At 31.8% G+C, this 27,215-nt stretch overlaps 2 protein-coding genes across 2 annotated transcripts; both read left to right on the top strand.

Moving 5' to 3' along the window:
• Positions 1 to 4,927: 4,927 nt before the first annotated feature.
• Positions 4,928 to 18,484, top strand: LOC123693043 (aminopeptidase N). Its single transcript, XM_045637948.1, has 15 exons — positions 4,928 to 5,363; positions 5,743 to 5,819; positions 6,313 to 6,578; positions 6,815 to 7,006; positions 7,922 to 8,077; positions 8,345 to 8,484; positions 9,813 to 10,002; positions 10,318 to 10,468; positions 11,468 to 11,676; positions 12,041 to 12,224; positions 12,531 to 12,729; positions 14,251 to 14,525; positions 15,341 to 15,537; positions 17,246 to 17,560; positions 18,013 to 18,484. The coding sequence occupies exons 2-15, from the start codon at positions 5,748 to 5,750 to the stop codon at positions 18,278 to 18,280; spliced, it is 2,814 nt and encodes a 937-aa protein (XP_045493904.1). The 5' UTR covers positions 4,928 to 5,363; positions 5,743 to 5,747; the 3' UTR covers positions 18,281 to 18,484.
• Positions 18,485 to 21,837: 3,353 nt separating this feature from the next.
• Positions 21,838 to 23,836, top strand: LOC123693109 (waprin-Phi1-like). Its single transcript, XM_045638068.1, has 3 exons — positions 21,838 to 21,957; positions 22,753 to 22,935; positions 23,643 to 23,836. The coding sequence occupies exons 1-3, from the start codon at positions 21,930 to 21,932 to the stop codon at positions 23,807 to 23,809; spliced, it is 378 nt and encodes a 125-aa protein (XP_045494024.1). The 5' UTR covers positions 21,838 to 21,929; the 3' UTR covers positions 23,810 to 23,836.
• The last annotated feature ends 3,379 nt before the right edge of the window (positions 23,837 to 27,215 follow it).

The following is a 27,215-nucleotide window of genomic DNA, read 5'->3' as shown; positions in this document are numbered from 1 at the left end:
AGATAAATACAATAAAGGACACTTGATGACTTGAGAGACGAACTTGAACATGACTAACGAACAACAACGAAGAAAGAATAGCAACTGGTAATTAAACTGGTTCACATAGTAATTACAAAAAAAAATCACATAGTATCTACTTACTTATAAAAAAAATGCATAGATTTAAATACAAAATTTTATAATGTTCTTTTTGTCAAATGTATGCGAAATATTATGTTCGTTAAATTTAAATAATAAAACCAATGAAGTTTTTCAGAGAGAATACTAATCATATAAACTGAAAATATAGCACGTGATAAGATTCGCAAACTGAATTAATTAGCCACACGATACACAGCCAAAACTGTAATGCAATGACAACACTTGTAGAATTTAAAGCAGCCGAAATTGGGTGCAGGGAGACTATGCAGGTAGGTACTTCCTTGTCCTTGTTGTATAATTCTTGGCCCAATTCGTAGGATATATGTATTTACTATATAAATTCTGTCTACTGCGCAAGACTAGCATCATAGCAAGTTCGGCCAACACTAGGATACTTTATAAATGTATACTTACTCATCGTTTTTTGCTTTCCTCGAAGGACCAGTGTGTTTAATGTCGTGTTATTTTAGGAAGTTCGCATTGCACAAGAAATGATAAATATGCAGCTGCTATTGTAGATTTATAAATAAATAATTATTGTATACAATATGCGCGTTATTAAAATATTATTAAGATAAATAGTAATAATATTGCACCGAATAAATCTTTAGATCTTGTCATGAAAACGGATTGGATTTCAAATTGTAAATTTTTGCAAATGTTATTAGAACAATTTTTTGATACGATATTAATTCGCTCGTCTAGTGGTTGTTTGAAATATATTATAAGTATAGTATTTATAAACTTTAGAAGTGGTTCCCCTTCCCGATAACCACAAGTAAAGCTCAGACTGTCAGTGCTTTTGCCACACTTGTGAAGTTGTTTTAACTGAGGGCTTTACGTTTCATAAATGCTTTTAGTATTTATTTATCATGACTTTGTTGATTGTGTTTTATGCGTGTGTGGCGAATTCAATTAAATTGTATTTTTTACGATGATTGCACTAATAAAATCACAAATTAATAATTATCTAACATTGTTAACTGTTGTGTTAAGTGTAATTTTTCACCCTGCATGATTTGCGAATTGTTAATTAGTTTTTCACATCTAAACCCTGAAATAATATTAAATAATTCAAAGATATTTAGACACGGTCATCAGCAATTTTATTTAATTTTTAACTGAACTCTAGATATTTCTATAGATATGCAAGTTATGGATTTATTCAATTCAAAATTCATTCGCTTGGAATCAAATCGTTTCCAATTAAACCAGTTTTATAAGTACTTTTGTTCAATATTGTGCGTTTTTCTAATAAGGAAAGTACCTACCTTCCGCTAACTAAGCGCTTATTATAAAGTTCGCAGCGAGTTAAAAATTTCTCTCGAACATTTCTGTAAAAATTACAGAAATTTTCAGCTTTACCCAGATTGTTTGGAACAAATTCGATGAGAACAAGAAATATTTTTATGAGTAAGAACATGTACCTAGTTATTTATAATAAGAGGTTTTTAATTTAATGACTTATCAGTATATATTTTTATCTAAGACAACTCTAAGATAAAGGAACCATACTCCAATAAATAACACCATAATTTAAATTTTCATGGTCATATCAAAAACAACATAGACCGTACATAATTATATCCTCTGAGTGTTAGAACTTTTAGTGGTGTTTTGATTTCTCTTTAGGATTGACATTTTAAAAACAATGATTAATTATTACTTTCGTAGGTATACGAAGTCAAGATTTACAAATTCATTCTTTAAAATAAAACATGGAAAAAAATGAGAGCATAAGAAGCGAAAAGATGAAGAACAAATAAAATCAGTAGGTAATGACTAATGAAGTATGTTTAAGAATAATATGGGATCCTAGATCTGAAAAAAATAAGTAACTTGCAACTGAAACGTTACTTAATTTTAATACCTTTTAGCTAAGTAATTATAATATGCAGGTGGCAATGACGATCATCTTCTTTTCCTGCATACAGAAGTTTCATACATAATTGTAAGAATCATTTTTGTTAATCAAATTTATGGAACCGCTAATTACCAGTACGTTGCGCTAGTCAGAATGACGCAACAAATCAAATTGTTTTCACAAGTACTAACGGAATGATCAATGCAAAAAAAATAAATAAAACAATAACAATATCCACAGAAAATATTAACATAAATATGACACTTTATTTAACACAATTAAGATTGATTAATAAATGAATAATATACCTAATAACATGCCTGATAAGTAAAGAACAATAATTACAGTAGGAGGAAAGAGTTGGAGGAAGTGTATGTGTTTTGACCTGAAATATTCAAACAGTTTTAAACATAAATAAAATTTGGTTGAAACTTCCTAGTACCTGCAACCCTCATTAAACCCAATTAATGGTTAATTAATAAAATATTCACACGCCCATCCCATTTCATTTGTCAAATAAAACATAAAAATATTTCACGACTTAAGAAATTAAGTACCGTAGTTTTTAAATAAACATTACCGCTGGGCGCTGTCAGTTTAGGGCTTTGGATTGTGACAACTACCAGACAGTACCTACGTAAGTAATTAAAAAAAATAAAAATCCATTTTTTTATTTATTTATTATTCTGTATTGATTCCAAATTTCCACAAAACTATACGCACAGTTATTTATAACAAACTAGCGGTCCGCCCCGGCTTCGCCCGTGGTACATGTTTACGTTTTCTCTACATAAGAACCATCCTCGTACTTCAAGGAATATAATAAAAAAAGAATTATCGAAATCGGTTCAGCCGTTCTCGAGTTATGGAATTACAACGAAAAGTGGCATTGATTTTTATATATTAGAAGATGAGTATTGCATAGTCACGTGAACCTGACGTTATCTTGAATTGTAATAACAGCGGATGACATAATCTTCTTAATTCATGAGAGGAAATATAGCCATAGGATAATAATATGTTACTTGTTAGGTTATATTATGTGTGCATCTTGTGTCTTCATAATGCTTTCTCACGTCCTTCTCACGTCATCTTCATTATGTGATATGTCCTTCAAATTATTGTTCACACCTTCAATAGAAAATTATTTTTCCGTATGTTATGTGATATGAAAATAACTGTAAGTAAATAATATATACAACTATTCTGATTTAAATTATAATTATAAGAATTAAATAACGTGGATTAGTAATTACTTATGTCACTTGGCGCAGTGCGTAGGTTGAATCCACAACTGATAATATTGTTGTGTGACGAAAACAGGATGTTTTGTAGCATCTAGGTGTTGAATGATCTTATAGGTGTGATATGGTAATTGGTATGTGTATAGTAAATATATTATTGTATTATTATATTACATACACAAACTTGCGTGCCTTTTCTGCCGAAGTCTATGCAATGTGTCAGAAATAAAAACAAATACTCTTAACTCCAAGTGATCTCAGTGTGTAATATGTGTATATGTATGACGTTTGTTATGAATATTCTAGTGTGTAAGTTTAAGCCAGAGCAATCAAAGGAACAGGTGGCAATCGTACCAACCTTACCATCATTCATTCATAACAAATAATAATTTGCCAAACCCATCTGTTCCTATGTTTAACGTAAATAGCAATATTAACTAAAACACGTCGAAAACATCTTCTATTTAGAGTTTAGACTAGTTGAACTTGATCAAGCAGGCTGAATTTGTATGAAGATTGAAATTAATCAAATAATCATCTATTCAGACATAACAGCAACGATTTGAATTCGAGAACGCACACTTTTTAATTGGGTATTTATTAGTCTGAACTAATATCAGATCGTCGACTAGACTCTTTTACGTGACATTATTATTTTATTTACTGTTAATTATATAGAAGATGATGGTGACAAGGTTCTTCCCCTATCTAGTTTAAACTGTGATATTTCTCACAAGATCCAAAATTGGAAACTTGTACACCTTCCTGATTCATTCTTCTAGACATGGACAATTCATCCGGTCTGTTTTCCTATTGCATTAATTAACAGGATTGAATATAAACCTAAAACACAAAATATACATGTCTGTATTGAAATAATGTGAAATTTTAGTTTGTACAGTTTAATAGGTGGCTAGTTCGGTTACGGTAAATTTTCAACCTTTCATGTAATTACCTAAAGGCTAAAACCATTAATTTTAACAGTACCTATGCATAAAATATAATCTGTACAATGTCATCGGCGAATGGATATGGATAGAATCAGATGGATATAACCAGATACAAAAATATTAGCTGAATATTACTCCACAAATAAAACCCAGACATCTTTCAGTCAATTGGAAAGAATAGTCACAAGTTCCATTTCCGAGAAACACATACGGTCTTTTATCCAAGTGTCGAATGAGAATTTTCATTTTGAAAATCGTCTCAAAATGTATATTTGGTAAACTAATGTATTTCTCGTATATTTTTGTACATTATAGGTACACCGCACCAGAACCATTAGAACTCAATATTTTTGATATCTGCAGCAATAGAAAACACGTCTTCATGAACCCGTGTTAAAAATTTTATAAAATTATGCTAATAGAGCGTAACAAATTATGTCGAAAGGTACATTTATTGATCAGCAAACGGTTTCCGAGGCCAGACGCGCAATTTCCAACCTTAACGAGTCACGGAATTGATATTGATACGAGATGAAATTACTTTGTCTGGCTTATAAAGTTAACGAAGTTTAAAAAAAAATCACATACCTAATTAGGAGACTTCATAGGCACGTTATTTCAATTATGTGCAAATTACTAATTGAGCATGTATTTCAAATTTTCATTATATTCTTAAACAGTCAGCCGAAATTATTAGTGCTCACTTACTTACTTTTTTCAGTTATAGTTTTTCAGGATTATGGACATGGACGTGAAATGAAAATGAGATGGTACGTGGGGCAAATCAAACCCAAAGTTTTTATACCTATCGTGCAAAGCCACGACAAATTTAAATCACGCAAGAGGAATTCCTCGATACCCTGGACTTGACCATCATCGAGCAAAATGGAAGTAATGAAGGGTCCGCAATTTTTACAAAAGGATTGTAACATATACAGAAATACATTAGCACCCAAAAAAATCCTGTATGGGGATTGGGGATACATACAAGATAATTTTCTCGCGATCTCAGTGTGTAATATCAGCAAGTTAATAAGATTAGCGAGTATAAGTGACAATCACAGTGTCGTCAGCGCAAATCGGAGATATCCTGCTACCAATTGAGCGAATGAGGAGGGACAGAGGATCATATAGCTGAAGTCCGTCGCCCTGGAACGTTTTGTGAGTAACCTTCATCATTTTTGTCTGTTATGCTTTTTAATGTTTTAATTATTTTCGTGCTATTCTGCCGAAAATATCGGTTGGATCTTGATCTAGTCGTCAATGTTCCTTAAATTTTAGACATTTTTGGAATTACATACTGCGTATACAGCGCGGAGTATCTATGATAAGTTTATACGTAGGTATAATAAGAAAAAAAAATTGTGAATAAAAAGAAATTGTTGTTTAAAAATATTTTAACACAAAGTTACATTCGCAATAAGTACAATGAGTAGGTAGGCTTTTTTAATATTTGCAATATCCTGAGTTGAACTCTAATTTATTTAATGTCCAAATCGTGATCCAGGCAAATACGTTAAAATTTTTGATTTATCAACAGGTAAGATGAAGTCCATTGGTGGTCTGATCGCCGCTTGTGCATACTTATGCTACGCTAATTCACTTCCACCGGATAAGGTACGTTAACTCATTCTATTTAGATTGAAATCTTATATCGCAATAGGATAAGACTTTCAAGAGTGTGAGAGTTTGGACTGTTATCTCCGAAAACGGTGGTGGTCCTCATATTACGTAGATTTTTTTTTAAATTTTTTTTCTCTCTATATTTTTTCAGTGATTCAGATAAATTGAATCGCGTTTTCGAAGTTAAACTTCTTTAGGCGCGTTGAGAGTAAAATTTCAAGGTCGCGTCTTGGCAATACCATCACGTCGTTTTTGGTATCTTTGAATCTTGTTAAAGAAGTTTACTTCTGACTCGTGTATTCGGAACAAACGCTCTTTTTTATGTCTTTACTTTAAACTCTTAACAGGTAGAAGAATGTCAAAGGAGTGAATGCTTAAATTTTGTTAGAATAATGCAATATGTTAAATTTTAAACCTCCTATAACGTTTCATATTAGAATAGTTTTTAATTATATCATTAACCAATTTTTAATAATCTCGTATTCAGGGTCAGAACATACAAGGTCTTCACATCATCAAAACCCGAAGTATAGACTTAAACAATGCCCATGCTCTAACTCTTGAAGCTCGTTTAGAAAAAACTGTCGAACCCACTGGCTACCATCTAGATATCGAACCGTATTTGGAAGATGCACTGTTCAAAGGTCATGTGAAGATTAATGTCACGTGGCTACAAGATTCAGACGAAATAAGTGTGCACTGCGCTCACGACTTGGAAGTGACAAATTATGAAGTGTATATTGAAGAATCCGGGTAAGTCTGGTATTGTGGTCATATGTATAGAGGACTTTAAAGCAAATGTATTTATACTTTAGAGATTATCAAAATAAGACACACAAATTTATATTGATTTTGAAATAGTGCAAGGTAGTGCAATCAAACGATTGCTATGTAAAACAGTTTTTATCTATCAATGTATAACATATTATGTTCATTTCCAAAGTTTACGATTACACCATACATACTGAGTTTTTCCAATATATCTATAGGAAAATGGAAAAGGTGGCAATAAAAAAGATGAGGATGGATACCAAGAAGCCGATTCTAACGTTGCGGTTGGGCAGAACAGTTCCTAAGTCCACTTTAGGCTACTTGGACTTCAGTTTCAAAGGGAACTTGCAAACCACATCAACTGATGGTTTCTTCACGTCGACTTACAAAACTGAGGTCGATGAAGAGCGGTAAGTTTGTAAAACTGCTTATCTTTAGTCCAGAAGTTTTATAAGAGAGCACATTGTGTATAAGTGATTATACAAATATGTTTCATTTTAAATATAGCCTGTAATTAATTTTTTAATTTTTATTTTATTTTTACATACATTTTACACACATTTTACATTTAATTCGTATTGATACTCAATAAAAAGTACTGCTTATTTAGAAGAATAACGTATGGTATACCACCACAATATAGTTTGCTCACGTCGGTTTCGTACTGTAACTGGAATTCGGTTGGAATTCGTAAAAAAAAGGAAAATGCATTCTGTGAAAAAAGGGACACAAATATTATAACTACGATGAAATCGTTAACGTTAGATATCACATAGAAAAAAAAACCTCGCAATATCGATTCTATAGTGAATAAAGTGATTCTTTCAAAATATTATAGTACTTAGTAGTAGTATTCATATTATATCATAACCCAAAAATCTTTGAACGAATAAGTCACATACCTTCCTTAAATCGCTTTGGGTATTTCCCTGGAAGCGAATTCGAATCTTAAAGGGTTGACAATTTTATTTCAGCAATACATTTTCTTACAGTTATGGGAAAATGCGTACGGATTATACCACAAATATTTTAAATTTTACAAGTTTTTCGTCCAATATTTTCCTTTACTACAGGTTAAATTCATAAATCCGGTACGAGAGCGTATTGAATAAAATACTTCAGATTTCTCCCTCTACTTATCTACTATCACTAAAAATATTATATTTTTCGTCTCGGCATTGCATGCTATAACATCTCTTTAGAAAACTGATTGATAAGGGGATCCATTTACGGAAAGTGTCATATATTAAAGGAAAAGGGTAGAAAGTTCATGAGCATATTTTAGAATAAATTTGTACAGATATTATTATTTAATTCATTTTTAGCATCGTTGCTGGCACCCAGCTTCGTCCGAACAACGCAAGGCGAATGTTCCCTTGTTTTGATGAACCAGGTTACAAGACTCCGTTTGAATTAACAGTCGTGAGACCACGGGACATGATCGCTCTTAGCAACACACCCGTTGCTAAGACTGAAAATATGTAAGTAAACATGAAATAATGATATTCTGATTGCCAATTTATATTAGGCTTCATAATTAAGTTTATAACTAAATCAACTGGTTCCTTTAGATTAATATAAATAAAGAAGTATTGGGCAAAATACCATTTTTTTCAATTATTCTGAGTTATTGACACTAATGGAAACTATAATTTCCTTCATTATTTGTTGTTTGCAAGAAAGGAAGAAATATTCACTTGTTTGTCGTTTATTAGACGTTTGTTTGTATACATAACTTTGATTTTTAGAACTGATGAACCAGGCGCAGTGAAAGATTATTTTGAAAGAACTCCGCCGATGTCCACATTCACTTTGGGAATCGTAATAGCTCATTTAAAACAACTCGGTGGTTCCACACAATATAAAGATGACAATGGAAATAATATCGGTAAGAAAAACTATTCTTGAAACCTATTTTGTCGATGTATTTGTTCTAGAACTTTCAGAGTTCAGTGCATATTATATTAAGAGACGGGTCGCCTTGTAAAAAATGTAAATTGAAAATCTTTTTTTGTGATTTATTTCCAAAGTTTGTGGAATCTGATCGTAAATGCGAAGGTACTCAATAAAACCATTCGATTTCGCTATTAAACGACACTCGTAACCGAAATGTGTCGTGAACAAAAAGTTATGAGATTTATTTTATGAGAGCTCAAGAAAGTAGTTATGAAATTGCGATGCGACACATAAAAGTTCGGGGATTAATCTTTTGTTTTATTAGTCGTTACCTGTTATTTTGAATGTGCAATATAAAGTTTATTTGTGACATTGTGCGTCTCATCTAAAACATTATTACGAACGTATGATATAGATATGAGTTGAGCAAAGCTTTCCGTGGCAATTCCATTATGTTTCAAGAACACCATATCATAAATATACCAAATATGTCAAACCATTCTGATACGAGCTAATTTAGCCTAAGAAGCATTTCTAAGTTATCAGACTTGATACTGGTTTAATGATTAAATCATAAAATCCCATCCAGACTCTCTATAAATTTTATTTATCCAGTAACCAAATAGTTATCAAAACTACATCATCTTCCTCTGATAATACTGAAGTAAATTTAATCCTTACATGCAGGGACCATACTATCTTATCTCGTAAGATTTATTTATAAGGGTATTCGGCTAAGACATTATGAATATCCGTAGACCGACTAGATAATATAGTCCTACATACTTGGGAGTTAGGACATACCCTAATATTTCATGTCTTCATTAGGCCTCTCCTCTGGATCGGATATACATATAAGTAATGTATGCACTATGCATATTAGAGTTTATCTAATGTTTTAATTTAATCTTCTAGGATTTTTTTTATATTTTTTCGTGTTATTCACAAGAAAGCACTTATGTTGTAATAATATCTGTCACGGTCACATAAAGTAGTTTTTGGTTTATTTATTTACGGTTATCGAGCCCTTTACCGTTGAATTATAACGTCACTTTCTAACTACCTTAGAAAATATCAAACCACCCACTTAGCATGTGATTAAAAAGCTCACCAGGAAGCAACTGCACACTGCACAGTACGCTCACACGATTCGATGCAAGTAAGATGGCATGATTCAACAAATGTAATTGAAAAATAGACAAGTGAAGTGAAATGTGGCTAATTATTATCCACATTTCGACGTTCCCCTCCTGGAGCGCTAATAATAATCTAACTGCACCTTTTTACCTATAATATCATTTATTAAGAATATGTTTTTAGAATTGCGTGTCTGGGCTAGACCAGAGTTTCTCCCAGCGCTTGAAGGTGTGCATGAGAAGGTTCCCCGTGTGTTCGCTGAAATTGCCAACTTCTGGCAAGTTCCATTGCCTCTAAGACGGTTGGATATTGTGGCATTGCCAAATTATCTCGGCGTCAAACCCGTGGACAACTGGGGACTTATTGTTTTTAAGTAAGTATGATACAAGTGGAAATTTCTTCATAATTATGTGATAGCTAAATCCTGCCCTTCTCTTCTTCTTTCATTCTTGTTTTAATAATGTAGATATGTAGGTTTTAATTCTACCCTATTAAAGTTTATAAAACATTTATGTCCCTGATCATCCATCTAACTCCCAAACTAACTCTAGCAATTACATCAGTCAGTATTACTACAACGTGATTCTGAAACCTCATTTTTTGATACTTTAATATTTACAATTTACATATTTATTTGCATTTTATTGCTATATTGTGTTTCTGAAACCTTAATATTTATTTTTCCTAGGGAGAGTGACCTAACAAACCGCAGATACCTCCAATTAGAACAAGAGATCACATACCACTGGCTCGGAGCCCTCACCACTCCCGCGTGGTGGAGCGACGCGTATGTCAATAAAGGACTTGTGGGGTATATCGCTGCAGAAATTGCTTTGAAGGTAATTAATCTTAGACACTAATATTATAAAGCTGAAGAGTTTGTTTGTTTGAACACGCTTATATCAGGAACTACTGGTCCGTTTTGAAAAACTCTTTCAGTGTTAGATAGCCCATTTATCGAGGAAGGCCTCCTGTTGGTCTAAGCGTAATATACCATTACGCTTAGACCAACAGGAGCGGTGCCACGCGGGTGAAACCGCAAAGCGCAGTTAACTACTTAAAACTAGCTGCGCTTCGTATAATATAAACATAATAAAACACAGAATATTATTAATCGGTGCAATGTTATCGTGGGAAATAATTAATTATTGTTAAAGTCCTAATTAGATGTAGAAATAGAAGTTTATCAGTTTGAGATAAAAAAGTGTCCGAATGTTATCAAAACATAAAAAAAATGAAAGCAAGCTTTTTGCACGCTTTTATTTGAAAAAAGAAGAAGTTTAACCTGGTAGCGACTATTAATTCTATGTCCTGAACTTATCCCGTGAGATCTTACAGGTTGTTTCTAGTTCTTTCATTTCTTCTATTATAATTTGAATTAGTTTTTATTAATTGAAAAAAAAAAAATGTATTATAGACTGATCTCAAATCCATACTTAATATTATAAATGCGAAAGTAAGTCTGTCTGTCTATTACTCAATCACGCCTAAACTACTGAACCAATTTTCATGAAAATTGGTATGGAGATATTTTGATACCCGAGAAAGGACATACTTTTTATCCCGGGAAAATGACGCAATCCCGGAAATCCCACGGGAACGGGAACTATGCGGGTTTTTCTTTGACTGCGCGGGCGAAGCCGCGGGCGGAAACCTAGTTTTTAATACGGTATGTATTACGGTACGGTAGGTATTCAAACATGAAATGATAAAAAAATTATCAAGATCCACATTTTTAACATCTAAACAAACTAGCGAATTCTAAACCAGCAATTTTAAACACAAACATCCCTAGATTATATTAACAAATCTCGTTTTTCTTATTTAATCACTTTCAGCTTAACGACACGGAGATAGAGAGACAATGGCCGCTAACAGTGCTTTATTCAATATATTATGAGTTCAGTAAGCGATATCCCCACTCTCGGATTACCGGCATGAAACAAGAGACAGCTTGCACTAAGATAGAACTGCTGTTCAGACTTTTTAATTATACCCTCGGCGCTGATACTTTTAGGAAGGGTTTGCGGAAATTTATAAAGGAAAAGTAAGTGTTGAGTTTTTAGTATATGAATGGACGCATGTTGTTTTTTAAACGTAGGGAAAATATTTACCTAAACTATAAAAAAAATTATTAAATTATCAATCCATATTTTTATAAGATAAATATAAAAAAGAGCTTTAGATTTGCATGACTACAGATCGAGACTAATGACGTGATTTAAAATTTGATAGGAAATTGAATTTTTTTAATTATTGAAATAAAAAATTTTAAATTAAAAAAAATATCCAGCCACCGCGATGGATTCATTTTTTTTTTAATTTGATTGGTCGATTAATTGAACGCGAACTTTGAATTTTACCTCTATAAACATTCTACACGATATCCATTTACTAATTTTATTTTGTAGGAGAATGAAAACATTTACCAGTGATGATGTTTGGAATGCTCTGAACGACGCTGCTCGGGAAGACGGCAAAATTTCAAAAGACGTTGACATTAAAATGATAGCCGCAAGTTGGATTGAAAAAGACCGACTTCCTCTAATCACAGTTACAAGGAATTATGAGAAGAATACAGCTCACATTTCACAGGTATAATTATCATAAAAGGTTTTAAAGGAATTTTATGAGAGCACCCAATATTGTAGTCTATAAAATATTGGGTACTAAACTTTGATTGCACAAAGGTTTAAAAATATATGCATTAAACCCAGTTTCCTTATGACGTCATAACTTCTTTAATTGCACTAAAATCTTACTATTCGCCCTGTAAATATAAATGACCTTAATATTGTTTTTGTGGTCTCAATATGATCTGTAATCCTATTCAACAATCCCATTAAACTCCCTGCTCCCCTAATTTTGCCCAATAACAATATAATGAATCGATTTTTCTAGAAAGTATACTTACGGGAGCGACCACATGACGTTCCCAATGCTGACAAGATGACCTGGCAACTACCTCTAGTGTTAATACGTGGAGATAAATTAGATTTCACGAACACAGCTCCTGTAGCCTGGATGCAGGGGAAAGAGATGACGCTAGATAACATGCCGGGAAAAGATCAGTTTATCATCGTGAATCCTGAAGAAATTGGTAAGCTAATTTATATTATTGAACAAAATAAAAAAATTGTGTTGAAAATACCTATACAGTCAATATAGTTAGTCAGTAAATAGCCTGTATAAGTATTATGTGACTGTTCTTTTAGATTAATATAAAACTACCCACAAAATAACTATATTCGAGGGTACATCTAAGAAATTTTTTTTTGGATTCAATAGTACTTTGTTTGCCGCAAGGCCGAAACTTTCTTAAAAATAAACTAGGTAACAAAAATTAATTTATGCAAAAAATGCCATATACATAATTATTCAAATTCACAATGGAATTTCCTTAGTTGACTATAAGTGAGTTCAATTATATAATCGCAAATTCTGACTATTCTTCACACTTCTGTAACAAAAATAATGTTAGCATCAGCATGTTTATCCAATTCTAGCGTGTTACGCCCAAATTTGATAAAGGTCCTTCGAGTCGCGTACTCACATCTTACTACATAGTATCCCGACGGAATATCAAGTAACATGAACGTCTACATTTAAACCATTCAGCTCACAGATATATAAATCAAATGTTCTGCAGGATAAGGATAAATTATTGTACCTACATATCATTTTATTATGTATTGTTAGTATTGTTAAAACCAGCGTTTGAATAGAGACTAATTGCTTTCGTAATGTCGCAGTTAATACTGTTTTGTTTATTAACTGCACAATAAGATACAGTTTTCAAGAAGCGGCAAAATAAACAAATTTATTTCCTTACTTTTAGCAAATTTCGTTCAGAAAATATATTAACGATATTCTAAGCCTTTATGAATTAGTTATGACTAAATGGATTTCTTTTCTCGTAGAAAGATACATTTATTTCTTAAAATATTATTAAATGTACAATTTTGATACGATATGATTCGAAAATTGTTATAATATTTACCACATTTAAATAAATTTGATTGCATTTGTTGGAATATCTTGTAATATTTGATTTTCATTGTATACTTCGTAGTAATTTAGAAATGTGGCCTTATTTTTTTCTTACTTTGCATTTAACTGCAGATGAAAATTGGTACTATTAAAAATCGTTAGTGGTTATCGATATTGTTATGATTAGAATTATTTTAATTAATTAACTATAAATGAAAATGCTTCTGGATTAAAAATAATATATTTCATCTATTAACCTACATTATTTAAAAGACAGTAAGTACGTCATGAAAACTAAAACTTTATGATGTTGCAAACTTGCCTATATTTTAGTTATTTCATTATTTTATATGGCTGACAAAAATTATGATACAGAATAATGTACCGTGTATGTTTATAGCTCTCATCATTGCCCATAAACAGTTATACATAAACTTGTTTAATGTATTGTATTACTTAACCTTACTTTTTAATCCGAGTGAAGCCGGGTTGAGTTGCTAGTCAGTAATAAATGTAATGAACGATAAATATTATATGAGTGAGACATCTCTCATTATATTGTAAGCAATTTTCTGAAATAGATTTCTCAGTATTCATAAACATTAAATTATAATAATGGTTTTTTTTCCAGCTCCATTCCCTGTCAACTACGAGAAGGACAATTGGAACATACTCCTACAGTTCCTACAAAGTGACAAGCGAGTTACCATACCACCACTAACCCGTGCTAAAATCCTTCACGATGCATGGAACCTTGCATATGCCGGCGAACTTTCCTTTGTAACCGCATTAAATATGACATTATTTTTGAAAAATGAGAAAGATTACATGGTCTGGGAGCCTGTGTTTACAATGATCGATCATATTGGAAGGCATATTTGCTCGTGTATAGCTGACAAATTTAGGGTAAGTTAATAGTCATGATAGTAGTATTTATAGATAATATCTGTTTTGATGAATGAACCCTTTGAATATTATATTCGGCTGTTCTGCTTGGGCTGTCTAGATTCGTGATGGATAGATTTGAAATTGTGCTTTTGTTTGTATTTATTATTGTGTCTCCTACTTATAGATTTTATGTAGATACTTTATGGAAAATATACATAATTAATATAATTAATAGGAGGTATCTAGGAGGATTTGCTTTTTCTAACCTACGTGCTAAATTTAACATTTTAATATATGGAACCTTAATTTGGAGTAGAAGTTTGATTTTAAAAAATATACTTTATTACATTTACGTTAAAAAAGTTATCTTTAGGTTCACCCTTAGGTTTACCGCACTGTAGCTGTGAAAGCGGCCTAATAGCCAATCAACTGGTTTCGAAGTTAATCTAAAACTCGGCTTATTCTAAGTGGATTTCGATGTTGACTTGTTGCTGCTGTGTCTGTGATTTATTTACATTTCCATCAATTCTAGAGGAATAGATGGATTGTGAATAAAAAGCATAGGTGCATTTTTCTTTGAAGTGTTTTTGTGCGAAATAATTTTGAATTAGCAACCGGAATGTGGCTTCATAACATCTAATACATAGTTATATCTAGTTACCAAGAGCATTTATCACAATATATCGATAGATCATTGACTATTTCTTTATTCAAGTTCGATTGATTCGAGTCTCTAAATGTTTAAATATTTTTTTAGAAAGTAAATTATCATAAATATTGTATCTTCTTCTTATAAAGCATATTTAGCATTAAATTATACTTCGTCCATCCAGGCATACGTCCGAACATTCCTCAGTCCTCTTTATGACGAGCTGAAGATTGAGAAAGAAAATGAAGAATCTGGGAGGAAGAACTTACGGTCTTTAACGAAATCATTCCTCTGTAAAGCTGGATACAAACCCTGTATTCAGGAAGCGCAGGAAGCTTATGACAAATGGATGGAAGCACCTAATCCTGATGATGGGAACCCGTAAGTTAGTTATATTTTAATGAGATTGTATTTGTATTATGCATAGAAAGTACTACGGACTTATTTCTTCTTCTTTAGATAATACGAACGGTACAAAAATTGTGAGCTTTTGTACCTATTCTCATTTTGCAACTGAATTATAATTTAAATTAACTCTGTCAATTAATAAAATCTTATTTCGACTATGAGTACACAGATTTTTTTTTTATATTTAAAAGTGAAGATATAGTCAACTTCTTTTTATTTACTTCCACCATAGGTACGTTCTGAATACGTTTATATTCTACAGAATCTTTTTTTCTTCTATAAAACCAAGACACAGAGGACGAATAAACATAATAAAACCATAATATTATGTTAATAGTATTTCACTTTTCCCAATAATAAAAATCAGAAAAGTTTATCTCGACAAAGGATCACTTGAGATGTGAATTTTTCTGAGAATTCAGTGAATGTTGACAAGTCTGAAGGGACACGATTAATGTCCTAAATCAAATGTATTCGGACCAATGCTAACGTGCTTCTTAGTACCTCTTTTGAACGTGTTATGTAACATGTTTTTGTTTCTCGTTAAACTGTCTATTTCTAGGGTTTATTTGAGCAAACAATGTATTAAGTAGTTAGAATATATCGCATTATTTAAAGTTCATTTATTGATCTCACCAAATAGATAGGACATATTATAAGCTATGCACTTACATATCCTGTCTAAGCATTACGAAATACCTAACTGTAACGGTACCTAGGTATTTCATAATGCCTATACCTATACCTATGATATGAAATAATATATTTTTTATAAAAAAAAAAATGTTAGAGATCTGGCATATTTTTTTATTTATTACCTTTTGTCTGAATAATGAAATATAAAGCAAAATAATATTTTAACACAAAATGGAAAACACAGTAAGTAGTCGTCATTTATTATATCCCTGTCTAAATCAAGATCCGTTCCCCTATGAATTTCCATTGTCACTATTTTGCCGTAGCGTAAAACAAGTGATAGCTGAGTGAATTTAGGTCGACTCTGTATTTAGCGAGATGTTTCATTTCTTAGAAATGTCTATAAAAGAGAATTTTTAAACCGTATTCTCAATGAATGCACTCAAGAATGACATTCGCGTCTTTAGAATTAAATTACTGTGTTCGAAAAAGAATATTGAGTAGGTAAAAGCAGAAAAATATCGGATAGAAAATATCGATAAGATTTTCAGGTTAAACGTTAAATAAACTAATTGTCCAACGTTATTTCGATATTGGTTTATAGTTGTAACTTTCGGAATTTTTCCTGTTCTTAAGTTTATTTATAAACAACTAGTGGTCCGCCCCGGCTTCGCCCGTGGTACCTACATGTTTAAACTATCCTATCTCTCAAGTTGGATCGAACTGCACATGGTGTGCGAATTTTATTATAATCGGTTAAGTGGTTTAGGAGTCCATTGAGGACAAACATTGTGACACGAGATTTATATATATATATATTAAGATTAATAAAGTCTGTACTTTATTTGTAACCAAAATAAAACTGTTTATTTTTGCTTTTTCATACTTTATAATTATTATATACCTTAAACCAAATGTATTATTGGCAGTTTTATAAATATAAAAAGCCTTCAAACTATACTCGTATGATCTTTTAAGAACATAGTAAGTTACATAAGTACATTTTTATTTATTCTCAGATTTTCTTTCAATCGCTCTTTCACAGAATTCCAAATCAATTCATCTGTCCAGTCTTCAAATGGGGTTCACAAAAGGAGTGGGAATTTGGTCTACAGAGAGTTATAAACTTCCCTTCATCGAGAAAGCAAAGTGAACGAACATATCTATTGAAGACACTCGCTGGGTGTCCTATAGAAGAGTACAAGATAAATAGACTCTTGAATATCACCATTCTAGAAGGAAATGGAAACTTTACCGAGACAGACCTTTTCCTGATATTTAGTATGCTGACTGGAGGCTCCGAAGGATACACGACGCTATTCCATTTCTTAGAAAATAACTTCGATCTCTTAAAGGAAAAGTAAGTTTTTCATTTCATCAAAATTTAATTTCCTCAAAAGTTGATTGCTGTTATTACTTCGCTTCTTTCTGTTAATTTCCTTTTGAAATACGGAGATGATTCGCTCCTCTATCATAGAAATACTTAAACATCTTCAGAGAACTGTTGTTTAAGTTTAATATGCGTGAATATTGAAAAACTATCGTATTGTTCTATTTAGGAAAGCGCAGATTATGGTATATGAAGTGTTAACTGAAAATATGGTTTCGAAAATTTCAAATAATTATATGATTTAGTGAAACGCTATCCAGTTATAATCAATTTTAAACTTGAATTTAAACTACATAAATTGACAGGGAGAGACGACGACAGACGAGACGAGAGACGGTTTATTGTAGTTATATAATTATTATCAATTCTGAGTAATACACGACTTTTGACGACTAGTTATAATAATTAAAACAATTTAACAGGTTCTCTTCAAAAACAAACTTATGGGACAATCTAATTTCATCAGCTACTGGTGAATTCACGACTCAAGCTGGTCTAGACTTAGTATCCAGGTTATATGTCGCTCACCAAGGGGAATTCGGTTCTGCAGAACATATCATAGAGAAGTCTATGAGGAACATTCGAGAAGAAGTCAAATGGTCCTCAGAAAATATTCCCGTTATAGAACAGTGGCTGGATAATTATAAACAAATGACGGATGTTAAGGATGATCAGTTTATTAAGAATTGATGTGCTAATTTAGGTTTTATATCAATATATCGAAGGTTCGTTTTAAGAATGGTTTACCGGTTTACCTGTTTACTTTTCTTTATATGATAGGTTTGTATATTTGTTTAAAATAGTATTTTTAAATTATTTGTAAATTTTATCATCTTATGTTTTTAGATGGACTTCTCTCTTTTTAAATACACTTTATTTTTAGCCCACGTGTAATAATTATTGTTTTTGTATATTACATAGAAATGTGATTTTATTTTGTTCTTTTATGTTTTTAATAAAATGTTTTAAGGATATTGTGTTTTATTGTAAATGAGGGTGTAGGGGAGTATAAAAAATGAATCTTCTATACATATAATAAGTCTGTAGAAGGGTCAATTCTGTACATTGAAAATATTGAAAAAATAAATAGCAGGGGGTGTTACTGGATCGATACCAAACCCAAATATGTGATTAAAAAAATTTTTGTCTGTCTGTCTGTCTGTCTGTATGTGAAGACATCACGTGAAAACTAACGGTTCGATTTCGATGAAACTTGGTATAATTATACCTTATTATCCTTGGCGTAAAATAGGATATTTTTTTTCCTGGAAAAATACGTAGAAAAAAATTAATCTTAATTTTTCAGTTTATCCATAGACGTTGTTCTGAAGAACCGCGAACACACGTTGCGTATTATATTATATACTAGCTTCCACCCGAGACTCCGTCCGCGCGGAAAAATTAAGAAAAATTAAGATTTTTTTTCTACGTATTTTTCCGGGATAAAAAGTATCCTATTTTATGCCCAGGATAATAAGGTATAATTATACCAAGTTTCATCGAAATCGGACCGTTAGTTTTTACGTGATGCCTTCACATACAGACAGACAGACAAACAGAAAGACAGACAGACAGACAAAAATTTATTTAATCACATATTTGGGTTTGGTTTCGATCCAGTAACATCACCTGGTATTTATTTTTTCAATATTTTCAATGTACAGAATTGACCCTCCTACAGATTTATTATATGTATAGATTTATAGGCCTAGCCGTATTGGGTCCAATATATAAGCTCTTTTCTTCTTCTTCTTCTTCAATAGATATTTATAAGATGTCATTGTCAGAGTTACTCAAAATGGAGAAATAAACCATTCACGCGAGGACCGACATCCGCGCGGACGGAGTCGCGGGCGGAAGCTAGTATTCAATAATTTATAACAGTAGGTAGAAATAGCGAAATAGCAACAATTTATATTAAATAACACAAAAACTAATTGAATATTAATATAATACACCTTATCAGAATGCCTGAATGATTTACCTGCCCAATTACGTAATACGAACTCGAAAAATAATAAAAATACGAGTACAATAGGACTTATTTTAGCTATTGAAATACTAAATAAATGTACATGTGTATATTAATTATGCTTATACAAGTATTTTATAAATAGTAGGTACCTCACAATATTTTAAAAGTTATGTAGGTAAATTAAGAACGAATGATATTTAAATAATTTTATAGCTCATCGTAAGTAGTATTTTTTTAAATTCCATATACCAGTATTTAAAATTCTCGGTTATTTTGAGTAACCTAAGAAAAATCTAAAATGCTTGCAAACAGCGTACTTTCAGGTACTACAATAAATTACCCGAGCGCAAGTCACAAAGCTGTAGGTACTAAAGGAAGGTAATAAAATAAGTAATGCTGTAAAAGTTTTAGTATGAGATGTACTTCGAGCAGAATAATCGTTTTGAACGAATTAAGAAGTTTAGAACCTGCTACAGCATTAAATTGAAATCTTCCGAGTAATTAATAATGGAAATAAGGTAATATTTCTTAGTTTTCGTATTAAACAGGTACAGAGGAAGGGACCTCGCTTTTATCAATGTTATGTATCTACAAGTTTTCCCTTGTGAGATATAGGTCACATTCTTTAGGGGGCAGATGTATTTCACACTGCATTCACATACTCATTAGATTATCTGTGCACATAATATACATATTGTATTATGATGACTATCGAAGGTCCGAAGGAATTTTATCAGCAGTAACTTTAATATTGACCTATCTACTCGTAATGTCAGTTTCTTAAAACCGATACGATATCATCAATGCTAAACGATAACCCTTTGACGTAGGTCTATAGTAGCAATAAAATTGTTAAATCAATATAATAATTCGATAAATAACTAAACACAATTTAATAAAAACAAAGAAAAGGACTGCTAGAATAAAAGACTGGATTCAACTAGAAAGCTAAACCTTTGTTAAAAAAGCAGGTCATTTATAACACTCGATATTGATAACCTCTTCAATCTAGGCTTCAAAAAAGCCACATTCTCACCTTATATGTTATCCACCTCATTTCTATTCAGAACGGCACCTTTCAATATTTTAAACGTGCCCATTTTGTAACAAATGGCAGCAGATAAACGAAGTAACACGATAAAACTCCGGTAAACATTTTTCCAATACTGCAATTGCGGAAGCTCATCGCTGGAGGTCTTCTTGCCGAAGGCAGATAATTTTGTTTAGTGGCGTCCCGAAGCGACTCTCGACTCTCGACCTTCGATTGATTCGGTTACGTTAACGATGAATAAACACTCTTTAAAATCAGCGTTTGAAAGAAAACAAGTTTGTATTCAAAGGAGTTTTCATGTCGATTTATAAGGTAAGTACCAAAATTGTTTTTGGTACTTATGTTTTAGTCGAGAATTCAATATGAGGATAACTGTTTGCAACTTATAATGGTCGTGCAGTATGTGTAGATATTACTTATAATATTATGCTAGATAATAAAAGTTTTAGCATAATCTAATATTAGATATTTTGTAAATCATAATAAACGATTATTATTAACTTAAAAAATAATTTATAACTATTCTACATTTAGAACATGTCTTAACTACAAAATGCTACTACCTATTATCACTGTATTTCAGTGCAAAGCAAACGTTGATCTGGAAATTTAAATGAGAAATTTTCTTCAACATATTTTAACAGCAAATTCTTTGTATCTAGTATTTTATATCTATTTTAAAATCATAAGTACTAATATGTTATAAAAACTTTACTATTTATAAATTACGTATATAATAATAATTATAGTTGGTTTTTCCAAACGGATATTCTCAGTAATTGTTAATTTTTTATGCATTTATATTAAGGATAGTCGGCCATGTTAAAGTTATCTCGGTCGACTTATGGACACACTGATAAAATGTTCAGCCAGTGAAACATTGTTAATTTATATTTGAATAATATAACATCAATCTATGTAATTGGACTTCCATAAGTCCATAACATACACTTCAAACAAAATCTTTGCAAATTCGACATAAATTCAGCTTTATTAGATGATAATAATATTATGAACGTTACCACTTATTCAGAAGTTTTATAGAATATTCTAAATAAAACATAGGCATAGAAAATTGTTGCTTGTAGATTTTAGGTATATTGAATTGAAGAATTTATAAGGCAGTTTTGGAAGTGGTATAATGAAATAATAGAAACTATATTCAGACCTTAAACACGACAAAGATGAAATTTGCCAATAATTTGTAATATTGTTAGCTAATCTTCTTGCTCGTGAGTAGCGCAATTTATATCATCATAATTTCAAAACAGAGGAATAATATTATTATAGTCGTGTGTTTATACAGAGATACAATGTTATTTATATTTTTCATCATTATTGGTGAGTTAGTGCTGTGATATAGTTTAATTTTGTGAAAATGGTAGACTTAATAATTCTTACAAATTCAATTCAATTTTTTTTTGTCTTGGAGCAATTTTTTAATTATTTGTTAGTGCTTTTTGTGAAGAAAAACCAGTGATCAATGTAACAATATAGAATATAGCAGTATATAACAATCTGCCAACCATGCAAGAGAAAGAATTTCTATATGCCTGAGTGAACCACATAATATTTTATTGGATGTTCTTAAAGGCCCGGATGTTTTAGGTATTTCAGTGATCGGTTATTCCAGAATTCTTATATCTATTATGTATAATCTTCTTGCATTTCCTCTCCCGCCAGGTTGCCTGGTAGAGATTGCTGTTTAGCAATAAGGCCGCCTTTTGGGCAATTTATGTTTTTGTATTACTACTTCCTTTTGTATACTATTGTTTGACCATATTTTGCACAATAAAGAATTATAAATAAATAAATAAAATAAATAAAATGGAATTGTTTGTGTATTATATTTATTTATACAAATATAGTGAATATTTTGTTGGATTTATATAGTGATATGTGAAATATGTAATGATCCTAGATTTTAGTAGATACATTGATTGAATTGACCTGTAAATAATTTTTTGATAAATTATGTAGGTTGGTATTTAAACCATGAAGCCTACCTTTCTAAATTCTCACCTTTCACACCTTTGCGTGGTACTCATTCAATGCTAAGTGTGGTAACGCTATGCTAAGTGCCATTTACAACTCCCTAAATAATAATATATTTATTGTTAACTGTTTTCTAAACAGCGGGATCTATAACACTTTCATCATGTCAAACGGGGTCCTGTCCACCGACCCTCTCAGTGGATATATGTGAGGCGCTATGCGGGCCCTCTGTGGCCTGTAACAGCACTCAGCTCTGCTGCCCTACAGCATGTGGAGGCGCCATGTGTGTAGAAGCTATGACGCAGAGGCATTTTGTTAATTTAGGTAAGGCTGAAGTAAAAAGTTCGGTCCTCGATTGTCCTCTATTGTACAACAGGCACAAGTAGGCAAGTAATCGCCAATCCTCGCACCCGCCAAAGGATACTGTAGTTACTTCATTTATTTCTATAAATCATACCTAATCACTGTTTAGATATAATTCAAAAAGAAAGTAGAACTGAAAATGCGTTTACAAAATATATGAAGTGATCCATTACACAAAGCTATGTAAAAATACTTGATATAAATGCACAGAATACGGACAACGAAACTCCTTGACGCGATCATCATTTCGTATACATTGAGGCAACTTTTTCACAAAGTGCACCAGAACAGTCTAGTGGAAAATAATTGTTGAACCAAACGGCAAAAGAAGTTTTTATTCATAAATGCTGCACTTCCTGACCTTTGTAATATAATATCAAAGTTTTATCATATCTTTGCTATTATAATCATTGCATACTTGGTTACGTAAATCGAAGAATTTAAAGAACTAAAAGAAGCACTTTCTTTTGTCCATGTATTTTGTAACATTCTAAGTATCTCAATGTTCTGTACTTTTTCTCTTGAAATTTAAATATGATAATATTTTGGTAAATTACCTACTTTCCGTTGTTGTTATTCCATTTCATTAGTTAATAACGAATTGCCAATAAATAATTGTGTGGTTTACCAAATTTATTTCATCCACATGAAAGCTTTTTAATTTTCAGTGAAGAAAGGCCGTTGCCCCGAGTACCCCCGTGGACCCTGGGTGTGCAGTCACACGTGCACCGGTGACTCCGACTGCCCCAGGACCCTCAAATGTTGCCCCAATAGATGCGGGGCACTTATTTGCCAGAAACCGGAACACGATGAAATAGTACCTACCATGAATTAATTTGTGAATAAACTAGTGAATTGTTCATTTTTCAATATTATGTTACCTTCCTAAAATTTAAATAGACTTTTCCATATTTTCAATATAGAAATACTAGGTTTCCACCCGCGGCTTCGCCCGCGCATTCAAAGAAAAACCCGCATAGTTCCCGTTCCCGTGAGATTTCCGGGATTGCGTCATTTTCCCAGGATAAAAAGTAGCCTATGTCCTTTCTCGGGTATCAAAATATCTCCATACCAAATTTCATGAAAATTGGTTCAGTAGTTTAGACGTGATTGAGTAACAGACAGACAGACAGAGTTACTTTCGCATTTATAATATTAGTATGGATATAGGCTATAAGCTATATATACAAAAAAAAGGGTTTCATAAATGAATACGACTGTAATTTCTATATATAATATATATAAAATATATATATGTAATTACGATATAATAGACGAACTCATTCATCCAGCTTCAGTCGCTTTGAAAGGGTATTTGACTCACTAAAATAGACAGTTTAGTTAGAGATTAATGGAATTATCGATCTAATTGAATTTTCATTCAGAGCCTCAAATTACAGTACAATACTGTTTCTAGTTGTAAAGTCTCAAGAGTTTGTACTGCCATCGAGGTGGAAACCTAAAATGAAGCATTAGGAAGCCTGTGTCCCAGCGGTGGGAACTAATATGGGCAGATGATTAGATGTCATAAAAACGTTAATTATAGTTTCCAATTACCATTGATTTGTTTAGACATCGACTTGGTATATATTGATGATATTATAATGGTACGCAGGTGTGGACTCGCTGGGTTAATCAGATCCAATGGGCAGGATCGTAATTAAACAAAGCCTTATATTAATTGCTGTCCCTGAATAACTGACCATTTTCTGTATCGAATTTATTTGAGAAGGGTTTCGAATTGAACGGATTTATTAACAGGTTTGTTTTTTCGCATCTTGATAAGTACTATAGTTATTGTAGATGTGGATCTGTTAGATTATTGGGTAGGTATGTTTAAAATGTATTTATTTTGATAACATTTTATTTGGGGTAGTGGTGCATTAGACAAAGCTTGGAAGTTGGTAGATGTCTAGACAATCCTTCTTCAATCGGGAGTATCTAAGTTATATGAGGAATGGTGTTATTGAAGGTACCTATTTATTGTTGAAATGTGATTTTCATTCGCGATATTTTTGGTATAAAAAAAATTTCAATTCAATATGTGAATTTGTCTTAATGACTGTGTGGTATTTTTAATAAATAATGTATCAAATTGTGTTTATTAATAATTAAAGTAAAGTAATTATTAATGAGCTTGTAAAAATAAGCGCCTACTACATTCAATTAGCAAGCACGTTGTAAAGTGTATTAGCAATTATGTTTTGATAAATTATACATGTGAAATAAATAGGAAAATCATGTGTCTTTAACTGCGTACATTTTTGTCACGTGACTAACGACGTAGAGTCCCAGAAGGCTTCATCAATCATGTGTTTCGAAAGGGGATAATATTATTATTTTAGAGGAATGAGTATGATTTGATTTATTTTAATAGTTGCAGGCTATGGTTGTTGTAGCTAAATATTCCACGCGCCACTCAGATCAGTATCTTCCTACGAATAGAAATAATACCGTCATAATTTAAAATTTGGAAATATCAGGCATGATTACATAATACATTATATTATAGGTAGTATTTGTTTGTAACATTAATACTCTAATAATCTAATTTATTAAAAAATAAAGATAATAATATTATGATATAGTTTGTATTAGAAATAATACAAAAGTAAATACATATTATTTAGCAGTTTATTTAGCATACATGCTTCGCGGTTACAGCGCACATGATACCGCAGTATACAACTAGTTATTAGAACTATCCACTTATAGTTTCCTTACAAGAAATCTCAAAAAATGGTACCTACCTTGGTACTTACTCATTTTTATTTAAAACTAGCGGTCCGCCCCGGCTTCGCCCGTGGTACATATTTCGCAATAAAAAGTAGCCTATGTCCTTTCTTGGGTATCAAAATATCTCCATACCAAATTTCATGTAAATTGGTTCAGTAGTTTAGCCGTGATTGAGTAACACACAGACAGATAGAGTTACTTTCGCATTTATAATATTAGTATGGATTGACATCTATCTCATGAAAGTTCGTGTCATCAACACCTAATTGGAAGCTTGTGAACAGCGTTATGTACCAACTAATACGCACAAGCCACAGAGGAAAAATATACAGTAAACAAAATATGTTCTTTTTTTTGTGTATATTAATTTCTATCCAGCTTTATTCCAAATCAGCTTCCATTAAAAAGCAAATCAAGCTTTTAACGTATATGAAGTAAATCTTTGAATACAAGTCTGTGACTGTTATTGCACAAACTACAGGCTATGAGGCAATATCGCCACAAAATATATACAAACACCATATTTCATTGATAGTTCATAGCTCTTCCCAAATCTTTTCGTATCAAATTAATTATCCTCACAAGCTCACATTTTCTCAAACATATTATGATACTGTATTTTTTACTCTGTGTCCGTATACCTTAATTAATTTTAGAACTACCTATTAAGCCTCATGCCAGGTCGTGCCTATGCAATCTTGAGATACGCTTAGACGGAAAATAAAGGGATCGTGATTGGATTTTCAAGTGGACGAGCGATTTTTATGCAAATATGTTATCGGGAGATGTACCTAATGAACCTCCATTTCCGGAGTTCGTTTCGTTTTATGTTTTTTTATTGAGTTTATGATGAATGTGCTGTGGGGTCTATTTATTTCATAATTATTTTTTAATATTGGTACAAGCTATAGAAAAGTAAAATATTAATTATTTCAAGCTTTTGGATCTTTTAGGAAAAAAAACTAATTTTAGGTAGTTAGTTTATGTTAAGCTTCACTTGCTTTTGTGAAACTATACGTTTGTAGACAATGATATTATAATATATTGTTTATAGAGACAATATTTAAATTGACATTTCATACTTTTTCATGTTTGGTAAGGATTCATTATATTCATTCACTATATTATAATATATATATGAAAGTTTGTGAGGATGGAGGAATTGGTATTTGTTAGAACCCACAACAGCAGAAACAAACGGGCTTATAACGACACATAGCTATAGAAATAATCGCTTTAGCACGTGGTTACGGGCGAAACTACGACTCGGCTAGTAGAAACATAAAATCGATTCTCCAAGAGGTTTTTCTAGCTCGGTTCGACACAAACAGTTATACCTACAGATATAATAATATCACGAGCATCGTGCCGTAATACGTTTTGGATTTTAGTTTTCAATCTGTAAGCTCTTTGTCTAGTGAGACTGAGAGGATAAAAGCTGTTTCTCAGAAACGGATGTTTTGTCGCGGCTTCAACATCCATTGTGCCGTTTGTGGTAGAGTTAA

Source organism: Colias croceus, chromosome 7 (genome assembly GCF_905220415.1).
Source record: "Colias croceus chromosome 7, ilColCroc2.1".
NCBI classification, from domain to species: Eukaryota; Metazoa; Arthropoda; class Insecta; order Lepidoptera; family Pieridae; genus Colias; species Colias croceus.
Note: the sequence above shows the minus strand (reverse complement) of the source record. Positions and strands in the feature narration are given on the sequence as shown.

Excerpts from the sequence above, each read along its gene's own strand:
- LOC123693109 (XM_045638068.1), top strand. The coding sequence starts at position 21,930 with ATGTTATTTATATTTTTCATCATTATTG. Across the intron at positions 21,958-22,752 it reads TATATTTTTCATCATTATTG|CGGGATCTATAACACTTTCA; the intron begins GTGAGTTAGTGC and ends TTTTCTAAACAG. Across the intron at positions 22,936-23,642 it reads GAGGCATTTTGTTAATTTAG|TGAAGAAAGGCCGTTGCCCC; the intron begins GTAAGGCTGAAG and ends TTTAATTTTCAG.
- LOC123693043 (XM_045637948.1), top strand. The coding sequence starts at position 5,748 with ATGAAGTCCATTGGTGGTCTGATCGCCGCTTGTGCATACTTATGCTAC. Across the intron at positions 7,007-7,921 it reads ACTGAGGTCGATGAAGAGCG|CATCGTTGCTGGCACCCAGC; the intron begins GTAAGTTTGTAA and ends ATTCATTTTTAG. Across the intron at positions 8,485-9,812 it reads TGACAATGGAAATAATATCG|AATTGCGTGTCTGGGCTAGA; the intron begins GTAAGAAAAACT and ends ATATGTTTTTAG.